This window comes from Filicampus tigris, chromosome 3, assembly GCF_054856515.1.
Source record: "Filicampus tigris isolate MCC_2025a chromosome 3, RoL_Ftig_1.0, whole genome shotgun sequence".
Classification (NCBI taxonomy): Eukaryota; Metazoa; Chordata; class Actinopteri; order Syngnathiformes; family Syngnathidae; genus Filicampus; species Filicampus tigris.
In genome coordinates this window covers 13,331,376-13,350,305 of record NC_141219.1, presented here as the reverse complement: position 1 = coordinate 13,350,305, position 18,930 = coordinate 13,331,376, and the positions used below count along the sequence as shown (strand labels likewise).

General features: G+C 41.2%; 1 protein-coding gene across 1 annotated transcript in view; it reads left to right on the top strand.

Annotated features, from left to right (window-relative positions):
* Positions 1–18,930, top strand: part of LOC147149956 (CUB and sushi domain-containing protein 1-like) — a 434,959-nt gene that overhangs the window by 23,333 nt on the left and 392,696 nt on the right. The window contains exon 2 of the mRNA XM_086024950.1: positions 12,835–13,360. Within this exon, the coding sequence (XP_085881076.1) occupies positions 13,225–13,360 (136 nt within the window). The 5' untranslated portion in view covers positions 12,835–13,224. The remainder of the gene's footprint in view (positions 1–12,834; positions 13,361–18,930) is intronic.

Here is an 18,930-nt window from a genome sequence, read left to right as displayed (position 1 = left end):
CTGGTTCAAATCAGCCGTTCCCGGACCGGAAACTCAGAATTTCCTATCTCAGGGTAGATCAACTCAGACTTCACGATTAGACTCAGTTTATTGAGGATGCTTTGTGAAACGGTCCGCAGAGACTATTGATATTTATAAGAGGACACTCAAGACACACCTTTATAGTTTGGCTTTTAAGTAATTTCTTTTACCGTTTTAATTTAGGACTATTTTTTTTTTAATCTAATCATACTGTCTTTTCGTTCGTGGCTTCTTTTATTATCGTTAGCTTTTTTTTTCGTTTGTTTGTTTTTTTAGCTCATTTATTCAGTTTTTTTTTTTTTTTTGCATCTAGCTCCAGTGTTTTGTCATGGGGTGCCTCCACGCTGGGAGGTGTGGCTGGCCTTCTCACAGGGAGCATACTCCTGGAGGCTCCTTTGGCCCAGGGGACCGGGGCACCCTGAGCCGGGGGTCTCTGTGATGGTGGCGCTCCCTGTGGCCATTGGCTGTCATTCCTCTCAGCGTGGATGAGCTTCCTTGAGGTACCTTTACCACATATGGTTTCTCAGTGTGTGCCATGTTTTTTTTTTTTTTTAACATTTCATCTAGCGTGTGTGTGTGTGAGCGCAGACATGCTTGTGATGATATATATCTTTATTTGGAGGGAGGGGGCAGGTCTTCTTTTTGTTTTATTTTGGAAGTTTTTACTGCACATCACTTTGAGTTGCATTCTTTTGTATGAAAAGTGCTATATAGATAAATATTGATTGATTGATATATCACTGCTAAGATTTGTACATGGGAGATACTTGTTTCAGAATATATAAAGTTAACATTTTCTATTATGAATTGTGCAAAATGGTTAACTGGTGCTCATCTCAGCTCATATTCGGCTATTCTCTTCTAACCCCTGACTAATATTCCACTTTTTAGTTGTGCCCTCTGGTGAAGAAGATAATTGTGATGTGAGGAGATGGGCACTTTACGCTATTTTGCTGGTCCGTCCTCCAACCACGACCTGGGCACCCATCCATCATCGACCCTTCGTCTTTAGTAAAACATTTACACAGTCTGCAACTCCCCCCCCCCAAAAAAAAAAATTGTGCATTACACGGTTGGAGAGAGGCTAATGGCAGAGGTTTCATAATTCATAAACAATATTTAATGCTCATTAGCTGGCTAATTTCCTATTCACATCCACTAGCGTCTGGGAATATCTTGTGAGTGGATTGAATTGTTTACAGTTTAAGTGTCAGCCAATATAGCATTTAGCTGCTTGTGGATGTGCATACATGAGGGCATAACGGTGCTTGTTGTCACATGGGTAAGTTGTCACATTACCAGAGATGGGCATTCCGTCCGGGATGGTAAATACAGAGGACGGAGGGTGAGAATTCTTTTAAAAAGGACGGACTGAGCAAGGACCGAAGTGGGTTTCCAGTCCGTCCCTGTAATCGGCCCTAACCTCGTCAAGTACCGCTTGACGTGTTGTGTTGATTTCTTTTAAAAAGAAAGACCACTGTTCTGTTCTGCAATACCATGGAGCCTCCTTTCTTAACTGCCTGACAACACTGGAGAGTCCTTTTTTGCTTTTTCACGTTTGTATGTAAAGTTTTTCATGTCATCTGCAGTAACATTGTACTCACAGGCACAGGTCTGCCCTCTAGTGGTTCAACATATATAATACCATGGATTATGCCACAGGACGCCCATTTCAATGACGAGAAAAAATTGCAATCATGTTAACTAAATGTTAACATTTAATACATACCTTATCCTTTTGAATGCGAAGTTTGTCCTTGTCTGCGACTCCTTTACAGCGTATCCCTCCAAACCGTCATTCATGCTGATGCCAGCGCCGCCGTACACTTAAATTTAATATTATTATAATTGAATCTATTGTATTGATAACATTGCCTCATTAAAGTTAATCAGCAGTTTTCACATGAATTGTCACGTGCTGTTGTAATTTTACTCAAATACTGGTCACGATGAAAGCAACACATAGGCAGTTTAAGGCATTGCAATTCGATACTATGTACACTATATTATTAATGACTTTCAAACGACTATAGTGTTTGATAAAGTATCGTTTAATATATTCTGGAAGTAACTTATCAATTACCATACATGATACACACAAACTCCACGCCTCATATTAACCAAACTAAACCCGAGCCATCAAATATTCTAACCCTGGCACCAATAAAGCCAAATGGAAACCAAACCTACAGGGCAAGAATAATTCAACAGGGAGCAGCAGCTTCAGACCTGATAGTAATTCTTCCCTTCGGTTAATTAGGGACTTTATGTCGGATTTAAAATCAGCAGGTGTCTCCAAGGTTGATAAGTCACCATGGACTCATTTTATCACTGGCTGGAAGAAAAGAAAGTTGAAGAACAGAGCAGAGAGCTGTTTTAAGTTTTAATCAGGAAGCCGAGGATTTTTTTGTTTTATGGGAGCTTGCTGGAATCACAAGGGACTTCCTCGTACTTCACCTCTACCTTGTCACATGTTCAAATCTATTACTCCAAAACAAAAAGTACTTTGTCTATTTGCTAACTAGAAAGAGAACGGAGAATGTCTGATTAATTATACCACTTGGTTATGTGTATTGTTGCTTTTCTCACAGCTTGACTCTCAGACCTTGCTCTCATGCTGGAGCTTGTTGTTGCATCGGACTTCTATGATCTCCTTTAACACAGTCTTTGATACTATGTCAGGTGGGCATTAGCGCACTTTAACCTGCAGTCAGCCTGGTGCTGGCAGACAAAAGAGTGAGAAGCATAAAACTAAGTAGCAACGAAATAACTACACTACAGTAAACACTTTCAAAATAAAACACCTGCTTGACAACAGTATAACAGTAGTTCTGCTCTTGCCTTCCCTTGTTATGAACATCATCTTTTTCCCAGCCAGGATAATCTTTGACACAAATTCTGTCTTTTTACATTGCCGACCCCTTCTGTTTTCTCTTACCTCCTTTAAATCATCCCTGCCCTTCTTTCATTTTCATCCTGTCTGACTTTCAGCTCTCTAAGGAGAACAGGTGTGTTTTTTATTAGATCACACACACCCACACACACACGCACACACACCAAAGAAAATACAGTTACATACACTCCACAAAGAACATAATTCACCTCCAGACGGGCCTTGTGCTTTTGTCAGAGGACGTCTTGGGTTTAGTCCAGCACAGCAAAGTACTTTAACATTCTGCTCTTATGCGAATTTGACTTCTTAAAACTACCCCCCCCCCCCCCACACACACACACACACAAGTCAGGTTAAATAAATGCAGAGTCTCACCTTGAGGTGGTGGTTTTCTTGACCTGTGACAACTCCAATTGAGTCTGGCACACTGAGCCAGCATCAGAAAGTTCAAATGTTACTACGACTCATAGGGATTCAAGCCAAATAAAGAAGAGTTTTTGTCATTTGGCTCCCCATCCCAAAATTCCAAAAGGCTAGCCTTTGCTGTATAAGGTATAGCGACCACACCAAAAAGTAACACTAGAAAATTGAAATTTATGCAAAACAAAAGTTGTCAAAGTTCTCTCACAAATCTAACAGCAAATGTCTATATTGATCGTGTAATTGGTGTAATTCAACTCAATTCAATTAAACTCAACTGTATTTGTAAAGCACTTTCAGACAACATCCGCTGTATACAAAGTGCTATACATGGGGCAAAAGAAGTCATACAACAAAAAATAAAACTAATTAACAACGACGCCAGTAAAAAGCACAAAAACAGTAATACCAAAACCAAGTGTCATGCTGAGTCCTAATCCAAAGAATAAAAACAAGTTTTAAGATCAACCAATTTAAATCCATCTAACTGTGGTTTCAGTACATTTATGTCTTTATAAGGAATAGAAACAAACGCGTAAGTTACTTAACTGAAGTGGAACTTAAAACAACATTGTTTACAATCCTCTACCTAAACTAGGTATAGGATTCTTTGTAATAACATGATTTTATGTTATTTAAGAAATATATATTTATTCTCATATTTGAAAGTCATTGTTGGATTTCCCCATATCTCTCAACAAGTAATATAAAATATTCTTGCAAAATTAACATTTTATTCAGGTAGGATTTCAACTTTATTTGAGTACTGTTTTTATTCAGCTTGTTTTTGCATTGTGTTGTTTGGACTTATATTTTAATTTTTTCTATTTCTCTACTGATCCTTCACTCCAAACATCTCTCTCTATCTATCTATCTATCTATCTATCTATCTGTATTGTATATAGATAAATATGTATATACACACACACACACACACACACACACTCACCCCCCCCCCCCCCACACACACACGCACAGACTGATCAAACCGTTATTCTTAAATTGAAAAGAAAGAAAGTTTTAAAAATTGCTGCAGTTTCTCTCTCAGGCTGCGAGGATGAACTATAATGGTTGGTACCATGACAACCATGACAATGATGCTATTTAGGGCCACTTTACATCCTCTGATAAAAGTATGCTCATTATATTTAACTGAATGAAACTGTTACTTAGTCTGCTAAAAGTTGGTTTGGTGCAAGCACAATTCAACCAGATTTCTGTAAATAATTATAGCCTTAGTAATTACGGTGGTGACATCGCATTTCTGTACAGCGCATTACCCACAGCGCTGATATATTTTTTTAATGTGTTTCTACTTGTCCTAATGTGGTTGTCATTATTTTTAACAAATTATTCAGGTAAAGGTGCTGTACTTTTGGTTAAGGCCTTTCATGGGCTAAAATATTGTCGGTTGAAAAATGGAAATGCAAATGGTGGAAAAAGAAAAAGGGCAAAGCTCATGGAAAAAAACTCACACAGCGGTATTAATGCCACCAATCTTTTTTCTCATTAAAAAGTCATACAGTTTAGCTCTGTGTACTTTCAGTCTTTGCATAATGAGGTCAAAGAGAAAACAAATACCTCTGCAGTGCTTTGCAGCCTTTCCTCCCGGTGAAATGTTTTTGCTTTCAGTTAATGTCGACGCAAACAAATCACTGGAAACCATTTGTCCTCCTCTTTGCTGTAAGGTGACCATTCATCTGCAAAGAAGCCAGGCACCGACAGGAATACGACACATACTGTAAGAATCTAATAATACAATACAAAACACTTAGTCACTGTACAGTGGAACCTGTAAATGTTTTACAAAATCTGTTCCGGGGCGTTGGTCAACCTCCTTTGTTTGGATTTTCGAAATAATTTTCTCAGGTGTGAATGTGAATGTGAATAGTTGTTTGTCGATACGTGCGGGGGTGCACATAACTGGTGAGCAGGTACGCATGCGCAACAGAAATCACTGATGCGTAACGTCATGTGCGTCACGACGCGGATTTGCGTACCTGCAGTGGTGCAGCAAAAGATCTTTGATTGTCACGATTTGCGGAATGGTTGGTGAAAAAAAACCAAAAACTGTGCACCTCACGGTTGCAGTATGGGAGCGTTTTGCACCGCCTCCGCAAAGGCTAACTTCAAAATAAATCTTATCAAATAATACATACACAATAGCTTTAGTACATTTTTACTTTGAAGTTAGCCTGTGTGGTAACGGCTAACTTGACTTCCGTTTTCGACGTACATCAACACAACGCCATCCCGAAATCATATTCAGTCGCTACTACTTTTTTACACTAACTAGTAACTAACCGCTAGTTAATTATGCTGTCATTGTATGATATGGCACAAATCTCTGGCGTTAGTGGCTAGCAGCTAGCTGTTAGCATTAACAACAAGGTTTTTTTTTATTTTAAATTTTTTAAATATTGCGCATCTAGATTACTTTGTAATGCACTGTCCAACCCGAACATATTTTTTTTCAAGAATATGTTGTATGCAGCCCCACCAGTTGAAACAAGGCATTGTGATTAATATTGTGTTTGTGCAATATGAGTTAAGCAGTAAAATGCACCAGTTTTTAGCCATCTCAGGGTTGCGGCCATTTTGTCAATTCGACTGAAAAGATGCTAAGGGCTCAGATAACGACCAATCATGGCTCACCTTCAGAAAACAGGTGAGCTGTGATTGGTCGTTGCCTGAGCCCTGAGCAACTGTGTTGTTGTTTTCATTCGACAGAAGTAAAACAATGGCCACCCCCAGAAATGGCTGAAAACGGGTGTATTAAAACTCTTATTCAACTAACAAGGTCTTTTTTATTATGAAAAAAAAAACAAACTTTGTCTTAATTTCATTTATAAGAACACTGTTGCTCATTAAATAATTTTGAAGAAAACATTCAGCTCAAAATGTCTGGCAGGATACCTTGTTATTATATGCACTGTACCACTTTTTTTTTTTATGGGCAAATAACCATCTGATCCGTGACTCAAAATCCATGACCGATCCCAATCGTGACATATGTGATCCGTTGAGCTACCAATAGTGAGTACCAAAGTCTATGTCTTGGTACTCATGTGAGTAACTTATGCAAAAAAAAAGTGCACCCCTGTATATGTGCCCTGCAAGTGACTGGCGACCAGTCCCGGTTGTACCCAGGCTCTTGGTCAAAGTCAGCTGGGATAAGCGCCAGCTAAACCCGCAACCCTAATGAGGACAAACGCTTTAGAAAATAGATAGGGGGATTTATTTGACTGTCTCCAAAATTAAAACTTTGAACAATAGCCTACAGAAAATGTTAAACTAACATGAACTGGAAAGAAGTTTTGTCCGTGCTAATTTGGTATATATGTCATTTTCACTCTGTATTTTACTGTATTTTTTACTTTCTTTTAACTTTCTGCTCTCATCGTGTAGCCATTTTCCCTTGCAATGACCTTCCTCACCAGTGGATGGCAGCAGTACTACACTGAGCAATAGACAAGACTCTTCAGAGAGCGTCTGTCTGTCTACTGTTCTATCGACCTGTCTGTCCATATGAATCATCCCTCTTGACTCGCTCCTTCTTTGCTTGTTTGCTTTTACATGGACTCCCGACCACCAGTGGATGTAAATTTCTTTTTTAAAAATATCTACTGTAACTAAAACAGTACGATGCACACTGATCAACCATCTTGATGTTTTGAATGACTCAGATTAACACAGCGCGCGCGCACGCAGCCCCCCCCCACACGCACGCACGCACACACCCACACACACACACCCACACACACACACACACACACACACACGCACGCACATGCATTTACACACGAACACACGCGCACACGCACGCACGCACACGTGAGCAATAATATCAATGGTGAGGTGGTTAACTAATAAGAGTAGGACAGGCGTTTCCAAGTGGAACAAATACAGTGTGGATTAACATGATGGCAGATTAGGAACAAATCTGTGATGAGACAATATTAATAAAATACATGGTAAAATGCTGCAGTGCGTAGGCTTGAAACTTGTAAAATAAGACCTAAGGCTCCAGCAGGCTGTTTCAGAGGCCTGCAGCAATAAATGAGGATTAGTTGTGATTCTTTTTTGCATGTTGAAGCAGCATGTGCCATTAATCACTTAAAAAGCAACAGATTGTGATCACTGTACAGCTGTAGATAAGTAGACCTAAAGATGTAACATTCTAACTTCGAAAAATAGGCAATTTGAAACATAATTTCCGCCTACTGGAAGTCATGCTTTGCACCTGTGTTGACTGGCAGGGTTTTTTTTTTTTTTTGGAGGGGGGCTGGGGGTGGGGGGTCTGGGGTTTGTGGCTGAGGGTATTAGATGCTGCCTGCTGTGAAACACTGTAACAGACCACTTTGGGATGACACGCAATTTGCATTTGCCACTGCTGCAGCCGCCTATCGGCTCAGTGGCCTAATAAGTCTCCACGTCGTGTTTGCAGCATTGTAATCTCGTTAGTGTGATCCTCTGCACATACCACCGGGAATCATGGATCAATAACTGGCTCATGGCTCCAGTTGGGGTGTGAATGCATTACACGTAGACACCTCGCTCACATCTTTGTGGTAACTGGGGGGTGACGATGATGCCGAGTATTGTGTAACCTCAAATCAAATGATGAAATGTTCGAAATGAATTATTTTCCTTTACCAGCTCGCCTCCTTTACTCTCCTTTCTCCTGGATCCATAATGCTTCTACAGTATTTCTACATTTCTCACTCTTTCTGACCAGCTCCAATACTGTATTAGGTACACCTGCACAGCGAATACAAGAGTATACATGTTTTGCCTTCATAAGTATAAGAATGCTCACGTTTTACACTCAGAAAGTTATTCATTTATCTCTAAGACTTTCATATACAGTTATGCCTGACCATAACCAGTTCACTTTACGCCAACTCACTGTATCATGGATTTTAAGTTAAAAACCGGAAGCTAAAAAGAAGTAAAAACTCGTAGCTAATTTAATGTAGCCTACCACCGCTAGTCAGAATGAAGTGTCAGCCCGCCAAAGGTGGTCAAGAATGGACACAGCCGCCGGTGCACTTCCAAACACTTTACTGAACAAACAGAGTCGCTTAATATGCAGATTGGCTAATGGTTAGCCACGTAACAGTCTGCTGCTCTCCTGAGCAAACAATGGCCAAATCTACACACTCTTTCGCTGACTTCCACATTACTCAACAGGCCAGGCCTTTTAAAGCCACACGTATTCAAAGTCACAGATAGGAATGGGTATCGTAACTCTTAACGATACCTTAAAGCTTGAAGATATATGATAAAATAAATACATGGTCACTCCAACGTGGATTTTTCCTCGGAATGCAATGCGGAATTGTCTAATTTTGCCCTTTATCATTATTACTTCAGTTCTCTTTATTGAAGTTGAGTCAAAGGTTTGCAGACGGAAACGCAATCGGAAGCCCGTTTAAAATGATAGGCGGATTGGCCGATAGGCAATTATTATTTGTTACGGCCGGACAAAAAGGCGGATAAATGGACGGCAGAAGGGTACCCCGGCTGCAGGCAGAAGGTGATAAACGGAGCGGGAAATTTTCGTAAAAGCTCTGCAAACAATAACAACCAACATCACAACAATCAAAACAACAACCTTGATTTGTAGGTTCAGAAGTCGTTTAGATTATGAACTACTGCAGTTCACCACATTAAACTGCATCAAAATGAAATATCTTGTTAAAACAAACAAAATCAGTATCAGGCAAAACAGTATTATCATGAACAAGTTTGTCAAATAATTTTTGACAAAACTCTTGTACATCAAATAGCTCACCAAATAGTAAAAGTGTACCTTATTTTGTGCTTCTGTCCTCTTACAATTTCACTCCTGTCTTTCTGTTGTGTCTTTATCATCACTTCCTTCCTTCCTGAAGGCCTCCTGGCATCCGTCTTCCACTCTTCCTTCCCATGGGAGTCATCTTTCCTTTTATCCCTCTCCCCAGTCTCTCCTGTCATGTTTTCTGCATGTTCTTCTTTCCACGCTGTCTCTTTGTATACATCTTTCCCCCCTTTCTTCACAAGTTACTTCCAGCTATTCTACAATAGCGACCGCATTAGCTTACAATTTCCCTTGTCACCCTGTACTTGGCTCATCTGCTCTCCTTCCATCATTTCAGCTACCAATGCTTTTGTTTTGCTCCCCAAAACAATATAGGAAATACAATTAATTACAAACCACTTCGATGCGCCAATAATTAATGAGCATTAATGAACAAATGCTGATGTAAATACAAATATTTAGCCCAGCACTTGGCAATGATATTTTCCTGCTGCCTAGTTTTACTTTTTATTTGATTTTATTGGTTAATTTCCTCTTTTTCTGTTATTTGTAATAGTTATTATCGTATCAAAAGATTTTACAATGGCAACAGTTTGGGCCTGAACCGAAATACTGTAACTCACTTTACATTCTTTCCTCTGAGAATCTTTTTTTTTTTTTTTTTTTTTTTTTTAATTAGAACAACTTGTAAGTCAGCCAGCCCTCACAGAACAGATTGTGTTTGACACTTACTCTCACTTAGTACTAAGTTGTTTTTTTTGGGGCACTTTTTGGGCCCTGGAAAAGGTACATAAGTTGTATTTTCAGCCCAATAAAAAGCCCTCTGGACTGCATTAGTTTACATCAGTGATTCTCAACCACTGTGCCGCAGCACATTAGTGTGCCGTGATAAGTCATGTGTGCTGTGCTGAAAAGATCCAATTTCACTTAGTTGGTCTGATAAGTATTGTTTATTTACTGCAAGTAATGTATATTTCATATATTTCAGCAAAGTGTGTATTGGGAGTAGTAAAAAGGTGGATATCAATTTTGTTTGGTTAACTAACTGTTAACATTTACTACATATACCTTATTCCTTTGCAATGCGAAGTATGACCTTGTGAGGGGCATCTTTAGACCGTAAAAAATCTCTACCAGCGCCGACGTACATTTAAATGATCCGGGAGACGAAGTCTTTGTTTCCTCTTAAAATAACCTTGCGTTATTTTACAATAATTATTAAAATAATAAAAACTGAAAACTTATTGCATTATAACGCAAAGGTTTGGCAATAAAACGCAATAGTATTGCATTACAAAGTGATCTTAAAGTGGAAGTCAACCCAAACAAGAATATGTTCCCAGCACGCCCACTAGTTGAAACACGGCATTCTGATTAATTTTGCGTTTGTGGAATGTAAGTTAAGCAGCAAAATGCACTCGTTTTTAGCCATCTCTGGGGGCAGCCATTTTGTCTTCCGTCGACTGACGGCTGACCTGTTTTCTGAAATTGAGCCGCGATTGGTCGTTGTGAGCAGTTGTGATGTCATTTTCAGTCGACAGAAGACAAAATGGCCGCCCCCAGAGTTGGCTAAAAACGAGTGAATAAACAGTTATTCCACAAACGCAATATTTATCAGAATGTCCTGTTTCAACTAGTGGGCTTGCATAGAACATATTCTAGAAAAAAAATGTTTGTGTTGACTTCCGCTTTAAATATCCTCATGATGTTACCTGACGGGCTCCGGACTGTGGCTGTTTTGACAGCTAAATGCTATCTTAGTTAAACAGTTGTAAACAATTCAATCCACTCACGATACTCTCAGCCGGGAAGTGGATGTTCATAGGAAATTAGCCAATGAGCTTTAAATAAGGTTTATGAGTGCATGGATGGGTTTTTTTGGGGGCGGGGGGGTGCAAACTAACAGAGTGAAAGTACAGAAGCTCTTTAAATGGACGAGGACGGACGGGATCGGAATACGATTATTTTTATGAATAAGGACGAAAGGACGAAGACGGAAGGGTACCCCGGTTGCGGACCGGCAAAAAAGGGTAAAGTGCCCATCTCTGTATAATTCACATTGTTTCATGTTTAGTTTGACAGTAAACTTCAACTAAAAGTGACATTAAACAGCTTGAAGCTTCCCTTTTGAAAAATTGTTCACTCCCTGCCAAACTGCTGCTTGTTGTGAAGTGATCTGAGTTCCAGAGATGTGAAATCCAGGTCCAGAAAGGAAAAACCCTGTCACAGTTTTGTTTTAGCCACAGGTGCTTCTACTCATCCGCCAAGTAAACGAGCTCAGTTGATTAGAAGCACCTGTGGCCCAAGACAAACTGTGGCAGGGTTTTTACTACTTTCTGGGCCAAAATTTCCCATCTCTTCTGAGTTTACTGCCACTATACAGCGGACGAATGTTTGCTTGCACATCAAGGCAAAAACACCATCTGAAACGACGGCTCGTATCTTGAAAACCTAAATCAGGTCAGTCGCATTTCAAGGCACTTAAGTGCACTGATGTACACTTAAGGGATGAAGTTTCCATTATTAGCTAAATTAGAGCGGGGTACCAAATGAACTGATCGGCACTATATAACTTTGTCAACCTGATGGGCTGAGGACTGCAGTATTCCGGCACATAGAGACATTTCAGAGACCCCCGCCGCCTGCCCCCCCATTCCCAAATAAATCACACTGTTGTCTTCCTCTGTAAACGGAGGCCATCACACCTCTTTTCTTACCTGTCCGCACTCACACTATACAGCATCATTCATACGTCATTAGCATTAAGAAGTGCTGGATCGTCACTTTTTTTTTTGGGCATATACGACCCAACGAGTCGTACAATCAATGCTGTCGTTCCGTAGCTAGACTTACCTCTTCTACTCTGGTGCCACGGAAGTGCACTGTCCTTTACACGAGACGAACAGATTTCAGATGTCAAACGTGCATGTCCATCCATCCGCCCATTTTCTATACCGCTTAACGTCATTGGAGTAACGTGCGAGCTGGATCCGCTCCCAGCCAAATTGCTGCTGTGAGTGATGGAGTTCAAGGTGAGGAAAGACAAGCAATCACCAGTCACTGGCCTGGCATGCATATTACATCATGAAAATGATGTTGGCTCTGGAGCTCCTTGAGAGGGAGGTTTCTTCATGTTGCTTTTGTCTGAAACTGAAAATTAAAAAAAAATAAAAAAATAATAAAATGAAGAAAGTTGAAGTTGTTTTTTAAACCGGCGGCGCGGATTCGATCTTCAAGTTGGGTGGTCACGGCAAGTGTGAAAATGCCAGCGGATACACACGTCCGCTAACCGATAGTGGATGAATGAAAATTCGCTTATGTTTTAATATTTAAAATCCCCCTACCCCATCCACCCAAAAAATTTGAGCGGGCAACGGCGGGCATCGACACCTGTCATTCGCCCCATGCATCTACGATGCTTCGCGCGTCCCCGGCATAGAAGTTCCTCAGGCATGACTTTCTGGTGGACTGTCTGACCCACATTTAAAGTGAAACTTGACTTTTGTCGTGCGGGTTTAAAATCAAATTTATGTGACACCAGTCATGGAACTTTTCTGACACGCTTCGTAGCATGACTGTGTAAGTCTTCGTTTTATTCAAATATATCCTTGTGTTAAAGGTCTCTCTCCTCCCTCCCTCCCTCCCTCCCTCCCTCTCTGTCTCTCTCGCTCTCTCCACTCTCTCTCCCGCCTCTCAGTCGTTGCTGCTCAGTGCGCCGTGAGGACCTAGCGAGCATCGTATCTCTCCTCCGTTCTCCATTCCTCTCCTCACCTTCACTGAGCCGCTCCATCCCTCCTCCTCCTCTGCTATGACATCTCACAGCAGCCGCGCGCTGCCTCCGCCAGCCCGACACCGGCCGCTCATCCAACATGGACATGTGCGCCTGGAATAGCCGTGATTGATCCTCGGGTGGCGTTATTTTTTCCTTCAGTGTTTTGTTTAGCTTTTTGAAAAGATATAACAACGCAAGAAGAAAAGGAGGAGGGGGGCGGCTGTCATCTTTTACCCCCCTCCGCTCCCTTCAGCCAAGCAGAGCGGCAAGGTGGGGGGAAGGCTTGCAGCCAGCCTGGATTTATTTAACAGCAACATGACGGATTTGGAGATGCCGATGATGGTGATGAAGCGAAGGAGGCTGATCGTGAGGAAAATGGCCCGACTAAGACGCGACCTCTCACTTCTCCTCCTGACAGGGCTCCTCATCGGGGATTTCTCTTCCTCTCGGGGTGAGTTCTTAAGTCTGTGTGTGTGTGTGTGTGTGTGTGCGAGCGCGGCGCGAGTGAACGCGAGATCGTGTCATGCCTAACTTGTGTGCGTGCGTGTTCTGCATAGCGAGTTTTACCCCCCAAAAACGATGTCTGCATGCTTAGAAATGTGTGTGTGTGTAGTGCTCAACTTGGAAGTCACATTCTGCTTAATTGCACCAAAGTAGTTCAAAAATGAATCATTAAAGACTTTAGCCCGCATACTCTGCCGTTACCCCGAATGTGCATGGGGTGCGGTGGGGGCACCCGACTTAAAAAAAAAAAAAATCACATACAACAGTCAAACTTGCACACGGAGGGGAAGTTGGTTATCATGTTCTTGGAGTTTGCCTCTGTTGCTGTGGAGATTCCCGGAGATGGGATGGATGCTCCGTGTCAGCGGGCCTGCAGTGCTGATGTTGCGTTCTTGTCGTGCTGGTGGGAAGTTGGTGACCAACATGGATGCAGCTCAGTGGGAGGAACGTGTTAACATTCTCCTTCCGGTGCAGGGAGCTGACTTGTCTTCGTCAATGGGTTTCTCTGTCCTGTGCCTCGCCAGCTCCATGCCTGTCACTGTCAGCCTCTCTCGCAGGCATGCGCCAACCTGTCACAAAAGGGTGCCGCTATGGGAGCAGTGGTTTTAGGCATCTGTGTATTGATCCTGAGTTTGCGCACGTGTTATTTTTAACTGCAATTTCTCTGACTTGCATGCAATTTGGAAGTCAAATGGTCCGGATTGGATTAACTGTGCACATGTGAACGGTCGCGGTTGCAAAAATTTGCAAAGAAGAAAAATAATAGTAATAGCAGTAAAAGTAGTATCCCTTATTCTTTTCAGAGCGACGCTACAAACAGAATGGCTTGTTCCCAGTGGCGGGCTTTGAATTTGGTCCCTGGGCCTTCAGGGGGAGTTAGTCAGTTTTAATCCGCAACTGTCAGCTTGCAGTTATAATAACCATCAATACGATACAAAACCACAATTTAACGTCACGCAACTGTGCCACGTACATCTGGAGCAGTTCAGAAGGAACCTTTATCCAGTATGACAAAAACATTAAAAATGTCAATAAAATACATAATACTCACCTGACGCTGATTATTAAACGGACAGTTGTGTTTATGGATCGCTACAGACGGACAGCATTTTGCTAGTCGAAGTTGGCTGCAACAGCATTTGGCCTGACCAACCACTCAGATGAAGGAAAAATGCTGACATCATCGCGGGCCAGCACTCTGACCTTATGAGGGCGAATTTGAAATCGGATTGGTTATGGAAATGGTCTCATTGCTAGTATAGTAGAGGTTACACGGGCCAGAACTACTGATTTTGAAGACCCCGGGGTTAGGCATGGTAACACACAGACTGTCAATCTGAAAATCAGGATACAAAAAAAAAACAATCCAAACCCTCACATACTGTTCAGCCAAGAGAAACATTTCAAAATAAAGACAATAGGCCGCTGGTAAGAAATGAATACAATTTCATGGAACAAATGCTCACCACTTGTTTCGCAACGGCTGTGGGTCAGCACTACACTAATGGACTAATGGAGTGCTACTTGTCCATCAGCCTAGAGGGCGCTAATGATTGACTTGCCGAACCGACGCTACATCGCTGCATGTAAGAATCGGGCATATTGACAATTTGTGATTTATTTATTTAAAATCGACTGTGCATATTAATCACGTTGCCGATTGGTTTAAGCGGTTTAGGAATTAAGCAACTTCTGCCATCCGTTCATCTGCGATTCATCTCTAATCTCTGCAGACACGTTTATACACATATTTCCGTCACTGTTCAGCAGCTTCCCCCCCAACATTGTAAAGCCTCACAATAAGATGATTAGATAATGTTCTACATTCTAACACGAACAACCAAAAACATGTGAAGTCACGCTATTGCACTGCTCTACAAAAGATCAGCAGCTACATTTACTTAAGAGTTACACACCAGTGATGGATTTAAAGGAAATTAAAGGGCAAACAGACATCTGGAAAGACAGAAGGGGAATGGCAATAATTTATTTTGTGTGTCCGCAAACCCCAGATGGTTGCCACCTTTAAATGTGGATGATGCACTTTAAATTCAAAGACTCAACTAATTATTGATTGTCTGGAAATGTCATTTAAAATGCTATGAAAAGTCAAAAAAGTTTAACAACCCCGGTGACATTAAAATGCGGGGATAAGAAACGATCAAATGTCAGCATGGATTAAGATAATTCATATGCTATTACTGTATAATTATGTTGGTAATTAGCTTTTCATCAGTGGAAACGTAGGTATACACTGTAACACGACATCCATTGTCTCTGCCTTACTAATGGTAGCATCCTAACACTCAACTCACTTTATAGAGCACTTTAATACAAGCGTTGCGGCATACAAAGTGCTGTACATGGAGCAAAAATGAGTCATACAATAACAAAGACAGTTAAAACAATAAATAACATAAAAACAGTAAATGGGCCGCACACTGGACATTGGTTAGCACGTTAGCCTCACAGTGCAGAGGTCGTGTGTTCGAATCCGAATTCCTCTGCGGAGTTTGCACGTTTTCCCCGTGCCTGTGTAGGTTTTCTACTCTGGATCCCTCCCACATTCTAAAAACTCTAAATCGCCCCTAGGTGTGATTGTGAGTTTGAATGGTTGGTGTGCTCTGTGATTGGCTGGCAACCAATTCAGGGTCTACCCTGCCTGCTGCCGATAGACAGCTGGAATAGGCTCCAGAACGTCCCCGACCCTCGTGAGGATAAAGCGGATCACATAATGGATGGATGGATGGAAAACAGTAAACACCACATAACACTAAAGCAAGACTGAGTTTCAAGTCAACAGCCGTAGAATAAACATGTGTGTTAAGACGAGTTTTAAAACAGTACAAACAGTAAAAGTTTATTATATATCTACTTCAAACGTGCGTGCACACACATGCACACACACACATTTAATTACTTGCTAACCTAAGGTGAAAACCAACAACGCCAACACATATCGTGACAATTACCCGACACTGAGTCGATGGCAAACAACAAGACATTGCAAAATGTCCGTCCGCTGTGTGTAGCTGCGCTGGCATACTAATTTCACACATGGGAAACACACCGACCGTTCCTGTAGATGAGAAGACGACTGAATTAAATGGAACTTCAGTCCAAACTCACAGCATGCAACAGAGAGACAAAATGGAGGAATGTTTGCACCACCAAGGCCACAACGCGTTCTCACGTTGACAAATAATGAGGCAAACATCTTGTGATATGGACATCAAATCTCTTGTGATGTATGGATTTTACTTCAATATTCAAGCTCGGTCCAGGACACATCCAGTTGTTAACGTAATGACAGTCATTCTGGAACAGGATTACATGGTGGACAGGTCTCACACTCTGAACAACTTGTTTGACCCCCACTTATAAATATGTGTAAGTGTGCATGTGCGACCTGCAGTGGACTCTTATCCAATTAATAGTACATCCAAAGCTTGATACACATATGGAACCGCAATTGTTGTCGTTGTCCTTAAAATGGAAGAAACAGGACACGCCCCTTCCAACTACTAGAGTTTATGCACCCATTCTAAATACAGCCTTATGAGCTGACAAAGTTAATATTAATATAATATTGTTCGGAAACAATTCTTTGTTTTTTCATTATTTAAAAAAAAAAAATCCTGAATTGTAGATCAATGCTGAAGTCATGGGATAGCCTCCAGCACCCCGGCGACCCTCGTGACGATCAGGCGGAATAGATAATGGATGGATGGATGTTGATGGAATTATTTGGTACACCCCAAAAATATTTTTCAAAACCAAATATGTTTTATAATTTAGTTTCTTCAAAGTAGCCACGTTTTGCCCAGATAACAGCCTTGCACATCTTGGTATTTTCTCGGTCAGCTTTATTATGTGGATTGTGCTTTAAGACTTTCAGTTCACAGCTGTGCAGGATCAAGAGGCAATAGCTTGAATTTCTTGACCAACTTTAAATTTGAAGTTATTTCCAAACTTTTGACTGCTACTGTATATATGTGTATACTATATATAATACATGTGTACGGTATATACGTATTCATACATCTTCACAATATATAAATAAAGACTTTTTATGTAAATTTAATTAAAAAAGGAGTCACAAATCGAAATACATATCAAATCCTAACTGTATGTTTATCGTTACAGTTCTTGTAAACTCTCCTGATTTATGTAGCTGTATTTCCACGGCACCTTTATTGTAAATTTTTGCAGCCAAAAGTTCAGTATAAGACATAAAAGAAACAGCATCAAAATGTATTGTAACAGTACAGCAATAAACACACTAACAAACAAATCCATAAATAAGAGAAGACAAAATAGATAAAACCAATCCGCAATCCTAGCATAAAATTCCAGATGAATGCATGAAATGGAATGTATTTAATTGATAGTCCAATGTTCTTCCAGCAAAATACGTTTGACTGTGCCCGAGTGTGAGCTCAGTGAGGAGACGCTGCTGGTGAAGCCCATAACATATACAGCAAACAATTATTTTTAGATTCGTGAATAAAATCGCATTACTCATTGTCTGATTATGTCCAGCAAAACCAAGCCATATTTTATGAGCAAATCCACCGTTTTGATGCCGCTCAGCAAATCACGTCATGGCCCGTGATTGTATCATACAGTATGTCTCTCACACACACACACACACACACACACACACACACACAGACGTTTCCGCAGTGTTTTCTGTACGCCAGTTGAAAGCCAACAAATCCAACAATGAGGTAGTTGTGGATGAAAAACAAGTTAGACCTTGCGTGTTCATGTGGATGGAAGAGTGTGGCATCTCTTGGAGTGAGTGATCGTCTGGTACTTCAGCATCCGTCTCACAAGAATAAACACACTTGGCTTTTCTGTTTTCCACTTGCACTGCATTTCATATACTCTTTGGCAGGGGCCATTAACGTGGTGGCCGCGCGCACCAGGTAGCCTGGGAATTTCTAGGAATGTTTGTTGAAGTAATCATTTGAGGATTTAAAGAGATCTATAGATATCAAGTGTTTGTAACCCTGTGATAAAATAAGGATTAAAAAGATAAGTAGAACAAAAAAACTAATGACAGCATTGTAACATTCCTATCAATATTTAAAGTATTTTCCCTTTAATCATTATTTTGAGAAAACGTGCTTCATAGAGATCAAGTTTGAAACCGGAAGTCCATCCTATACCGGAACTTGTTGACAGATGAAGACGGGAGCCAGAGAAAGAAAAGATCAGACACCATGCTAAAAAAAGGTGACTAAAAAGAGGGTAGGGGGTGACGCACACAGCAGAGGAAGTAGGTGGGGGGTGCAGCAGGAGTGGCTGAGCGGGGGCAGGCATCCGTTCGAACCCATTGGAAAAGAGGTTCAGCTCATTTTCCCACTGCAGGTCCCCCCCAGTCCGAGTCTTGGGTTGTCCGTGGCCTGAGATGGTCTTGAGCCCCCCTCCAGACTCTGCTGCTGCAGCTGCTCCTCCATCCTCTACCTGTAGGACCTTTTCCCCTCTCTGATCCTCCTCCTCAGTTGGCGC